The following is an 11,592-nucleotide window of genomic DNA, read 5'->3' as shown; positions in this document are numbered from 1 at the left end:
ACGGATGCAAACATTGCAGATCCGTTGACAAAGGCGCTACCACAGCCTAAGCATGAGGCGCACATGAGAGGTATGGGCATTAGATGTCTAGACATATGATGTCAAGATGATTGACTCTAGTGCAAGTGGGAGACTGTTGGGAATATGCCCTAGAGGCAATCATGTATGATGTAATTCCCAATGTATTCATAAATATTATTGAGTTGTCCTTGTTTGAACATCTGATATGTATCATTGAATATGTGATTTGATTGTGGAACTATGTATTCATGTTGTTCATACTAAATTGTCCTTAGTCATTGAGGTTGTGCTGGACACATAACCTAGACTAATGTGAAAGTTGGCTGATGACTCGGTTCCACTTGTCATGGGCATGGTGATGTCATTCCAGCTTACACGGACTCGGCTAAAGAGTTTAGCGAGTCGGACTGACCCATATTGAGATGCAACGAGTAGGTCGTCATTTGCATGTCTCAATCAATGTAATCCTTAGACCTGAGGTTATCGCACAATCCGAGTTGTGGATCACCAACTTAGGTTCTGTCAAACGTTGTTCCGTAACAGGGCAGTTATAAAGGCAGAGTTCGGGTTGACTGAGAATCAAGCTGTGTGATGTGGATAACCAAGATGGGATTTTGCCCCTCCGACTGGAGAGATATTCTCTGGGCCCTCTCGAGTGATATGATTCGGGAAGCATGGCCATGCGCGACTTGGTTAATTGTTAACCGGGTTGATCGACTAAGAGTTAGTCGGATGAATCGTATATCACAGATCGAGAAGAGAGTTGAACTATTAAAGGGATGACGATTAATCGCCTATAGTTCGACAAGGTATATCGTGAGGCAAAAAGGGACTAAGACGTATGTCACATTGGAAGGTACGTCGTCATGACTCGATGGTACTTGGGAGTCGGCACGTTCTGCTAGGAGCCGCTACCGATTGATCGATTGTGAGTCGGACTCCAATCGTGTCCAAGTCGCCATGAGCCTGTGGGGTCACACACTTAAGAGCGGGAGCAAGTATTTGGTCGGGTTGGACCCGAACTGGAATTGGGCTGACAATGCGAGTTGGACTCGCAGGGTGGATGGGCCACAAGGCTTGGAGCCCACTTCCACTCGATATATAAGCAGGGGCGTGGGATGCCTAAAGGGCACGGTTTTTTCCACTCTCATGCGTTGAGAACCCTAGCCCGATTCAGTTCAACCGTCGCACCGATCTAGCAGTCCGCCGCCGGAGCTCCTCCTCGCACGTGTGGATACCGGCAGAGGTGCTGTACGTTCAGCACTTCGACGATCGCGGGATTGGATCGGCTGGATCGGATCGAGGGACTGCACTGCATCAAGGCGCCGCATCAATAATCCGCAACTGCGCGTCTAGTGGTAATCCTCGTGGCCTTCTACCTCGGCTAGATCTTGGGAGTTCGCGTAGGAAAAGTTTTTGTTTATCTCTACGCGCCCCTTCACACCGTACGTAATCTGTTATTTCTTGTTGATTTTGATTAGTAGTTCTATTATTCATGTCGTGAAATTAGATGAGTTTTATTGCTGTGCGTTGCTATTTAATTTGTGTAGTTTGCATAATATAATATGCTACATATTTTACACATTGTTTTTCTGAATTAAATATTCATCAAAATTACCTAATTATTCAACATTTTTCTTGGAGATCCTCCGTCGCAGGGATTTTGGAAATAAATGGAGAAGCTGGAGTTGTGGACTTCTTTCCTCTGCCTGCACGACAATCGCTTTTAATGGATGCACTGGAGCTCCGATTAATCTGGCGAGGGGTGTCCGCCAAGGCGACCCCCTGTCGCCCGCCCTGTTCATCTTGGCGATGGACTCCCTTCAGGCTGTCTCCCAGGGGCCGTCGATATGGGATTGCTCTCGGACCTGGGCCTCCATACTGCTATTCTAAGAGTGTCCATTTATGCGGACGACGCGGTGTTGTTCTTCTGCTCCAATCCAACCGACCTGGAGGTTATTGCTGCTGTTCTCAACATCTTCGCCAACGCCTAGGGGCTTCAGGTCAACCTTCAGAAGTGCTCCATAACTTGTATTCGCTGCAGTGAGGATGTTGCCCGGAAGGTGTCTCCAGGGCACCTGCGCAGAGCCGACTACTGGCCATTGATCGACAAATTCTCCAGCAAGTTCAAGGGATGGAAGCCCAAGCTGCTATCTCCTGGGGGAAGGCTGACGCACTCGTTCAGTCCTTATGGCGCTCCCTCTTCACCTCTTGTCTGTTATCCCGCTTCCCCGATGGGCGCTCAACATCATCAATCGTGGCTGTAGAAGCTTCATTAATTTGGCGAGGGGAGAAGATATGAATGGCGGCCACTGCCTGCTGCCGTGGTCCCTGGTGGTCTGCCAGCCCCTTGAAATTGGCGGCCTCGGCGTCCTAAACCTGCGCCTCTTCGGCACTGCCCTGCGCAGCCGTTGGCCTTGGCTGCGATGGAGCCCAATGCCGCCGCCCTGGTCCTTAATCCCGGTCAAAGACGATGCGGCTGCTGTGGCCATTTGCAAGGCTTCCATGGTCATCCTCCTAGGGGACGGCTCCCGGGCCAAGTTTTGGTCCGAAAACTGGCTTCCTGGGGGCAAGTAGGTGCAAGATCTGGTCCCTATCCTCTCCACATTCATCCGCGATTTTGGGATTTCCTTTGCCTCTGCTCTGGCCAGCAACAGATGGATCAAAGACATCATTGGAGGGCTGTCTGCGCTTGCCCTGGCTGAGTATCTAAAGCTTTGGGATCTGCTCGCCGGTGTTTCTCTGGCTCCTGGACATCCTGACAGAGCTGTTTGGCGTTTCTCCGACAATGGCATGTTCTCGACAAGCTCTGCCTATGGCCTGTTCTTCGCGGCGAGCGCTCGCTTTGCCTGCGCCAAATCCATTTGGAAGTCCAAAGCCCTGACAAAATGTAATTTTTTCTTGTGGTTAGCGGTTCATAAGAGGTGTCCTACGGCGGATAATCTGGCGCCCAAAGGGTGGCCTCATAATCCCATATGTGCCCTCTGCTCCTTGGAAGTCGAAAGCTGCACCCACCTCTTCGTTCACTGTCGATTCACAGAGCAGGTCTGGCATAAATTGCGGGTCTGGTCCAAGACAACCTTCCCTGTTCCTAGCTGCATCTTTTACAGCACGGAAGATTGGTGGATTGAAGCCCGGAGACGAGCGCCCAAGGCTCTGAGAAGAGACTTTGACACATTCGTGATTCTTGTTCATTGGAGAATCTGGAAGGAAACGTAACGGCCGAATTTTCCAGCAAGCAACAAACTCTGCAGACGGCCTAACTGCTGCCATCATTGATGACCTCCGCTCCTGGCGTACAGCCAGCTGTATAGACGACCTCTGATTTCCCTTCTGTAGTTGCCTGTGGTGTTGCTAATGTGAGTTTTGTCTGTAGATTTGGGCCTTTAGCTTATCTGTTGTTGCAGGCTTCTCTCCTGCTTTGTACTAGCTGCCTTCTGTACTCCGTTTCTATCTTAATAAAATTTCGGCCGCTGGCCCTATGAGTATTATTATTCGCACTAAATGTTTGTTTACAACTATTTTTGCAAAATAGTTGGAATATGTTTTTCCACTGCTCCATCATATATAGTTGGATGACGGTTTTCACTGCTATATTATATATTGATGGAACACTGTAGCAACTTTAATGACTTGCAAACAATTCCAAAGAAAAACATATATGTGTATTTAGGCCTTTCTGCTAAATATGATATACTTTGGAACTGGAAATTGTATCATCCAACTCTCTTAGGAGGAAAGCCGCTAATATTGCTATAGGACACTATATTCACCTACAATGAGAAGGAATTTAAATTAATGTTTTCAGTTGGAATTTGTTGGTTATGACATACTATTTGGAAAAGTGGACATATTGCTCAATGGGGAACATTAGTGCATCATGGATCATGTAACCCGGAAGAGGATCGGATGACATTGATTCTTTAGTTAATTAAATTACTTATGGCGACGATGACTTGGCACGTGTCCGCTTGCTTGCGTAGCTAGTCTTGGGGAATCCCATTATTGATTTCTCGACGTCTTGAACGGCATAGATCATCTGCAACTGCATGTTGCCGAGCAAGAATATATTACTTGGCACGAAACCTAGGCAAAACCTCTCATCGGATGTTTTATACATGAGCTTTGCTTTATCCAACACAAGACTCACACACCATCCCTGAAATGTATCTGCACTGTTGGTACCCTTCTTTCCACGGACAAAAACGACGGATCAAAGCAGCATCTCTGCGTCGACTGGATGCGTTCGTACCCTTTGATGCCCTTAACCACAGCATCGCAAAGGTTTTTATACACATTGTTTGGCAGTATGGAAAGCGTTGAGCCCAAGTCTAGATACACGTCAAACTCGGACGTTCTCGTCTGGCGCCCGGAGAACTTGCCGCTGGCCAACCGTGATGTCTGTCAGCGCTAGGAAGTAGTCTTGGCCTTTGGTGAACATGGGAGTGAAGGCCAAACCACCGTCGTCATATGACCCCACTTGTATGAACCCTACGGAGGTGGGTGAAGGAAGGTAGCAGTAGGAGAATGCTCGGTACTGACGGGATTTGTCCACAACTTGGGAGAAAAAGGAGAGACGGTCGTTTGCAAAGCCGAAGATAGCCGAGTACCTTCCGAACGGTGCCTCGTACCGCCGGCTGCAGCCAAACACGAACCCCGGGAACTTGTTGTCTTGGCCGATGGTGAGCGTTTCCCTGCTCAGCGACCCCTCGGACACCGATCGGTCCATATATTGTGCTCCCTCCGTCCAACAAAAGATGTCTCAACTCTGACTAAATTTGTATGCATCTGTACACTAAATCACATCTAGATACATTCAAAAATTGACAAACTTGAAACATCCTTCGTTGGACGGAGCAAGTATCCCGTAAAAGCAGGTGCTGTCGCCTCCTCCTCCGGTGCTGCAATACGTACGCACAATCGCTGCTGCGCCCACGGCCCACGCATGTACACAAGGGCGTCAAGCACGGCACCGCGGTGTAGGTGCTGCAATACGTACGCACAATCGCTGCTGCGCCCACGGCCCACGCATGTACACAAGGGCGTCAAGCACGGCACCGCGGTGTAGGTGGAGGACGTCTGGCTGTCGAACAGCGGGACGTCCTGGTTGTAGTAGCAGCCGTTGTTGTTACGGGCGCCGCAGGGGCTGCACTGCACCCACGAGAAGGACGCCGCGGTGTCGATGAGGACGGTCTGCGTCGTGGGCGGCGTGCCGAGGGCGACTTGCGCCACGAAGCCGTGCCCCACGACTGCGTTCACCGGCATGGAGATGTTTCGCCGGGGCGCTCGGCGGCGGAAGAAAAGCCGGGCTTCAAGCTCGCGCTGGCGGTCCAGCGCCCTGGAGCTATGCCACGATGGAGGGAGATCAATGTGCGTCCTCCTCCTGACGGGCGAGCACCGATGCTGGTTGTGCAGCATCGTCAGCCGGATCGCTCCCGTGGTGTTGTAATTGCTCAGGTCTTCTCATCTGCATATGGATTTAGAGAATGGCCTATGGATGGTGAAACATTTTTGTAACGCAAGAAAAACAAACTAAGAAGAGTAACACGTACTGAAATACTCCTACTCAAAAGAACATACCATTCCAAATACTTGGACAGTTCACGGAGTGGGACCCTTCAGAGAGTGCATAGGAGGTGGTAGCAAAGTGAAGAGCGACCATGGCGATCAACATGTTCATCTTCTGATCCACGAATGTCCTGCCTTCGCCGAGCGGCTTATGCCAAGATAATATAGGTATGTATGCGCGCGTCAAAGCATATACTGAAGCATTCTGAAAATTGTGACCGAATAAAATGTTCTAAACCTGGATTTGATCTCGGGTAGTTAAGGAACAACATGTGCGTGTTGATAATACTAATTCTCTTATAATTTTCCTTCCGTACAATCAAGAGTATACACAACCAAAATATAATCTACCTTATGAGTTTTTAACCTGGATGAGTTGTTAGGGAACGACATATGCATGTTGATAGCAAATCTCCATGCGTACCATGCCTGGACTGATTACAGTTTGACCTGACTCCAAGAATATGACCAACGAGGTCCAGCAGGACCTGGAAAACAGCCAAACTCAGGCCCAGGCCCACGGCCAAGAAGCACTCGGCAAACTTGAAAAAAATGAACTATTGCGAAGAAAGGCCCTCCGCAAAAGTCGTGGACACGTGGCCTAGTCCGTGGCGGCTGACGGAGACCAATGAAAACTAAATAACGAAGAAGCGAAGTCAGAAGGTAACTTCGCTTAAGCAAACCGGCATTTCCCTTAAAAAATAAAGAAAAAGGAAAACTAAATAGCGAGGGCACACCCGAAAGGCGTTGCTGCCCCCGGCACGGCAAGCGGCGTTTGTTGCGAGCGGAGATGGTGCAGCGGAAGTGAAGTCATCTCAGGAAGAGAGATCCGCCTAAACGCCGCCCGCATGCCCCCTCGCTATTTAGTTTTCCTTTCTATTTATTTTTTTTGGGAAATGTCCATTTGCTGAAGTGAAGTCACCTTCTGACTTTGCTTCTTCAAGTTAGAGGAACCGGATCCGATTTTTTTCTTGCATCATTTTTTTTGTTGATTTGGATCGGGGTGAGTGCGGTTGGTTGATTTGGATTTTGTTAATTAGTTTGCTTCGTATAATTTATTCCTCGAATTTTGATCTTTCGCTTCATACAGTACACGCACATTCTGATTAGTTTGTTTGTCCGGATTTTGTGATAAACAAACACAAGTGACTCTGGTTGCAAGTTCCAAGCAAACAAAATGAATATTTTAGTCATCCGCTAACTTACTTTGAGCTGAAATCCTCGGTACAGACTTACTGTTGGAAGTGTTCACGAAATAAAAATGTTTGACTGAGATTTAGATATACAAGTGTACAGAAACAACCGGGATTTTTTCTCGATTTGTGCGTGTCATCCTTATCGGACCTTTGAACATAGGAGCTTTTACATCCCCAAAGCACCTATGTCAGCAAAGAAGTTCCTTCGCTTCGATCCGCCATCACCGAGGAAATGGAGGGCAAGCAGTCCTCGTGGCCATGGCAATGGTGCAACAGAGCAGAATATCACTCCCGGATCAGATGACCGCACGATCACTGACCCACTGGTTGCCGCAGCTGTGAAGGTGGTGGCGCAGGGGGTGAGCAACCTCCAGGTGGACGACGGCCAGAAGACTGTTCCGGAGGAACCAACACATGCGGTGCCATTAGTGGGCCAAAGGGACCCGACCCTGAACGGGCTGGCGCCTGTGCCGGCCCAAGAGGGGAATATTGGCGCTGTGTGTGGGGTGGAAGATGGGAAAGGGCCCAAGGGGGTCCCCGTGCGACGCCTGGCCCGCTAGACGGCAGGTTCCTTCCTGCTGGCGAAGGCCCAGGTGTTGGGCAAGAGATCTGGCGAGAGGCGGCAGGACGTGCCAGCGGATGCTGCTGAAGATGAAAATAAAGCAAAGAAGACCAGAGGGACTGACGAAGGAGGAGACAAGACCGGGCAGGACGAGCTGGAAGGGACGAGCATGGAGGCAGCCAGCCATGGGGCCGCTGGCGACCTGACGGGCGTGGTCGATCCCGCCCGTCAGGAGCCATGACGATATTGTGTTGGAACTGCCGAGGGATTGGCCAACCTCAGACAGTTCAGGAGTTGGTTCGGCTCGTGCATGCTCAGAAACCCAAGATCGTGTTTCTTAGTGAGACCAGGCAGCGAAAAGAGGTTGTAGAAAATCTTAGATGGAGACTTGGCCTTAAAAATGTGATCACCTTTTCCGGGGAGGGGAAAGGGGGCAGGCTAGCTCTGTTCTGGGATAAGGGGATTGAGGTTGAGTTGCTTAAGTTGGGTAATTGTTTTATTGACACTTATGTACGCAATAAGCCTGATGAAATAAAGTGGAGGTGCACATTTGTTTATGGGGAACCGTGTAGGCACCTTAACCATCACATGTGGGATCTGCTGCCGCGAATTAAGCCAATGGCCCATGGACCCTGGTTGATGGCGGGAGGCTTCAACGAGGTCATGTGGCAATTCGAGCACTGGTCCAAAAATAGAAGAGATGAGAGACAGATGGCTGAGTTCAAAGATGTTTTGTCCTTCTGCGAGTTGCATGATCTGGGGTATGTAGGGAACCCGTGGACTGTTAATAATAAGCAGATGGGGGAAGGGAATGTGAGAGTTAGATTAGACCGTGCTGTCAGCACGCATAGTTGAAGGCTTTCCCCAGAGCTTGGGTCTCCCATTTGTGCTCCTCTAGATCGGATCATTACCCATTCCTTATTTCCCTGGATGCCCCGAAACAACCTGGCCGGAGACATAAATGTTTGAGGTATGAAGAATTCTGGGAGCGGAATAAGGATTTGCCGGAGCGGGTGGCGGAACTATGGAATGCTCGCCCCCGAGCCGATGACATGGGACAGGTGGCTGAGAGTCTTGGTGAAGTTATGAAATCTTTACATGTCTGGGGCGACGAGCAATTCGGTCACATTAGCAAGCGTATTGAGAAGCTAAGAAAAAAATTACACAGCATCAGTGGTTTCACTGACAGGCACCATCAAATTATGCAGAGGACACTGTCTAAAGAGATCGATGACCTGCTAGACTTGGAGGAGACCATGTGGAGACAGCGATCGCGTGTTGACTTGGTCAAGGCTGGGGATAGGAATACGAGTTTCTTCCATCGGAAAGCCTCGTGGCGTGCAAAGAAAAACATGATCAGCGTGCTGACAAAAGAGAATGGGACGGAAACCTCTAATGTGGAGGAAATGGAGAATATGGCTATTGATTACTTTCGAGATCTGTTCACGGCGGATGCGGCTGTTAGGCCGGAACTAGTTCTAAACAATCTGGAACCAAAGGTGGATTTGCACACTAATGAGGTTCTGTGTGGTGATTTCACTGATGATGAAATTGGAAATGCACTTTTCCAAATTGGGCCGAGTAAAGCACCTGGCACAGATGGTTTTTCGGCCCGCTTCTTCCAACGGAACTGGGCTCACATGAAGGATGACATCATTCGGGCCGTTAAGAACTTCTTTGTTTACGGGAGCATGCCGTCAGACGTGAATGACACTGCCATCGTCTTAATCCCAAAGATAAAGAACCCTCGGAGCCTGAAGGACTTCAGGCTGATCAGCCTGTGTAATGTTGACTACAAGATTATTGCAAATGCCTTGTGAACAGGCTACGACCACTGCTACACGACATCATCTCGCCCACCCAAATCGCGTTCGTGCCTGGCAGGATGATTACGGACAACGCCCTCATTGCTTTTGAATGCATCTTTGCCCTACAGAAGAACAAGAGTGATAAAGGGAAGTATTGTGCTTATAAGCTTGATTTGGCAAAAGCTTACGATAGAGTTGACCGGGAGTATTTACGTGGAGCCCTACTGAAGCTGGGTTTCCATAGTAGATGGGTGAACTAGATTATGGAATGTGCTTGCTCGGTCTCTTATTCGGTCCGCTTGAATGGGAATCTGCTTGAAAAATTTAAGCCATCCAGGGGGCTGCGACAAGGGCACCCGTTGACCCCCTATCTTTTCCTCCTGGTGGCAGAAGGCCTCTATGCTTCGATCCAGGGTAGAACGGCATCGGGAGCGCTGGAAGATCTGAAGATTTGCAGGAACGGTCCGGATATCTCGCATTTGTTATTTGCAGATGATAGCTTACTCTTTTTCAAAGCAAATGCAGACCAAGCTGAGGTGATTAAAGAGATCTTATCAAACTTTGAAGCGGGTATGGGCCAATTGTTGAGCCCCCAGAAATACTCCATCCTTCTGGGAAACATGGTTGACATGCAGGACGGGGCAGAGGTTGCGACCATTTTGGGGATCCAGAATGTTGGTTTCGAGGAGAAGTACCTGGGCCTCCCTGTCCTGGAGGGACGTTGAAGAATGGGAAGTTCCAATCTTTGAAGGAGAAGATAAACAAGAAACTCAATGACTGGACGGAGAAATACCTATCTGCGGCAGGAAAGGAAGTAATGATCAAGTCTGTGATCCAAGCAATCCCAGCATATAGTATGAGCGTTTTTAAATTGCCTGCAAATATCTGTGAGGATTTAGAGCAGCTGACTCGAAACTTCTGGTGGGGCGATGAGGAAAATAAGAAAAAGGTCCATTGGCTTGCCTGGGATAAACTGCTGAAACCGAAGAATCGTGGTGGGATCGGATTCCGCAACCTCCGGGTGTTTAATCAGGCAATGCTTGCAAGGCAGGCTTGGAGACTTATTGAGTGACCTGACAGTCTCTGTGCTCGTGTTCTAAGGTCTAAGTACTACCCTAATGGCCACCTCCTTGATACCGCTTTTATACAGCAATCCTCACCGAGCTGGCAGGGCATTGTTCATGGTCTGGAGTTACTCAAGAAGGGGGCTATTTGGAGAATTGGTGATGGTTCTAAGGTGCGTCTTTGGCGGGATAACTGGATTCCACGGGGGAATCTCACGGCCACTGGCCGCACTGGACGAAATAGGTTCAGATGGGTCTCCGAGCTGATCAATCCTTTGACCAAGACGTGGGATGAACACAAAATCCGTGACACTGTGCTCCCCCATGATGCAGATGAGATCCTAAAAATTCCTCTCACTGCTAGAGTTGAAGAGAACTTTGTTGCCTGGCATTTTGAGAAATCGGGCCAGTTCTCTGTTAGAAGTGCCTACCGTCTGGGGATTGAGGGAGCTGCTCAAGACCGGGAGGTGAACGTGCGCTGTGGGAGCAGCTGTGGAAGATTAATGTCCCCTCCCCCCCCCCCCCCCAAGGTGCGCGTGTTTGGATGGAAACTGGCCACAAAATCGCTTGCTGTTCAGGTTAACAGAAGCCGCCGAGACGCGCGTCTACTCCTTATTTGCAGTATTTGCGGAAGAGAGGAAGAGTCTGGATACCATGCTGTGATGAATTGTACTAAGGCTCGTGCTCTGCGTCTTGAAATGATATCACATTGGCGGTTACCTAGGGAGGATGAACTGGAGAATATCGGACTGGACTGGGCCATGGTTAAGCTTGGTCACATGTCTGCCATGCAAAGGGAAGCCATGCTGCTCATCTGGTGGAGGGCCTGGCATCTCTGGAATGACCAAGTGTTTAAAAAGGGAGATGCCACGATTAAGGACTCTGTCCTATTCCTTCTTGGGTTCAGGGAATCCCATGATCAGCTAGCTACGGGTACGCCTTGCTTGAGTTCGAAAGGGAAGGAAACTCTGCTGACTGCGCCTGCTGTCGCTACCCCTGCAGTGGTGAAGCCGACAGTGATTTGGACTCCCCCTCCGGCAGGATGGCTTAAACTGAATGTCCATGCTGCTTTCTCGAGTGATACTAGAGCTGCGTTCTGGGGTGGTGTTCTTCGTGACCATTTTGGTAAGGTCGTTGCCTGGGCGAACGGCCCCCTACTTCCGTGTGGGGATGCTCTAATGGCCGAGGCCAGGGCTTGCCTTACGGGTCTTCGGTCTCTCATCCATCTGATTGACAAGCCTGTTGCCTGGTTCATGAACTCGCCGGTAAAGACTTCGATCGATCGGCGATATCCCAAATTATCCATGATATCCATGAGCAAAGAAACTTTCTTCCTGACCTGTCTTTTGTAAAAGAACCTCGACTGGCAAATG

At 49.4% G+C, this 11,592-nt stretch overlaps 1 protein-coding gene across 1 annotated transcript; it reads right to left on the bottom strand.

Moving 5' to 3' along the window:
- Positions 1–4,363: 4,363 nt before the first annotated feature.
- Positions 4,364–5,286, bottom strand: LOC104583273 (aspartyl protease family protein At5g10770). Its single transcript, XM_010235108.1, has 2 exons — positions 5,080–5,286; positions 4,364–4,762 (listed from the first exon to the last, which is right to left on the bottom strand). The coding sequence occupies exons 1-2, from the start codon at positions 5,284–5,286 to the stop codon at positions 4,364–4,366; spliced, it is 606 nt and encodes a 201-aa protein (XP_010233410.1).
- Positions 5,287–11,592: the final 6,306 nt, after the last annotated feature.

The sequence above is a fragment of the Brachypodium distachyon genome, chromosome 2 (assembly GCF_000005505.3).
Source record: "Brachypodium distachyon strain Bd21 chromosome 2, Brachypodium_distachyon_v3.0, whole genome shotgun sequence".
Lineage (NCBI taxonomy): Eukaryota > Viridiplantae > Streptophyta > Magnoliopsida > Poales > Poaceae > Brachypodium > Brachypodium distachyon.
Note: the sequence above shows the minus strand (reverse complement) of the source record. Positions and strands in the feature narration are given on the sequence as shown.

Coding starts and splice junctions, on each gene's coding strand:
- LOC104583273 (XM_010235108.1), bottom strand. CDS start 5,286: ATGCCGGTGAACGCAGTCGTGGGGCACGGCTTCGTGGCGCAAGTCGCC. Junction 4,763..5,079: donor CGTCCTCCACCTACACCGCG/GTGCCGTGCTTG, acceptor TGTTGGACGGAG/GGAGCACAATATATGGACCG.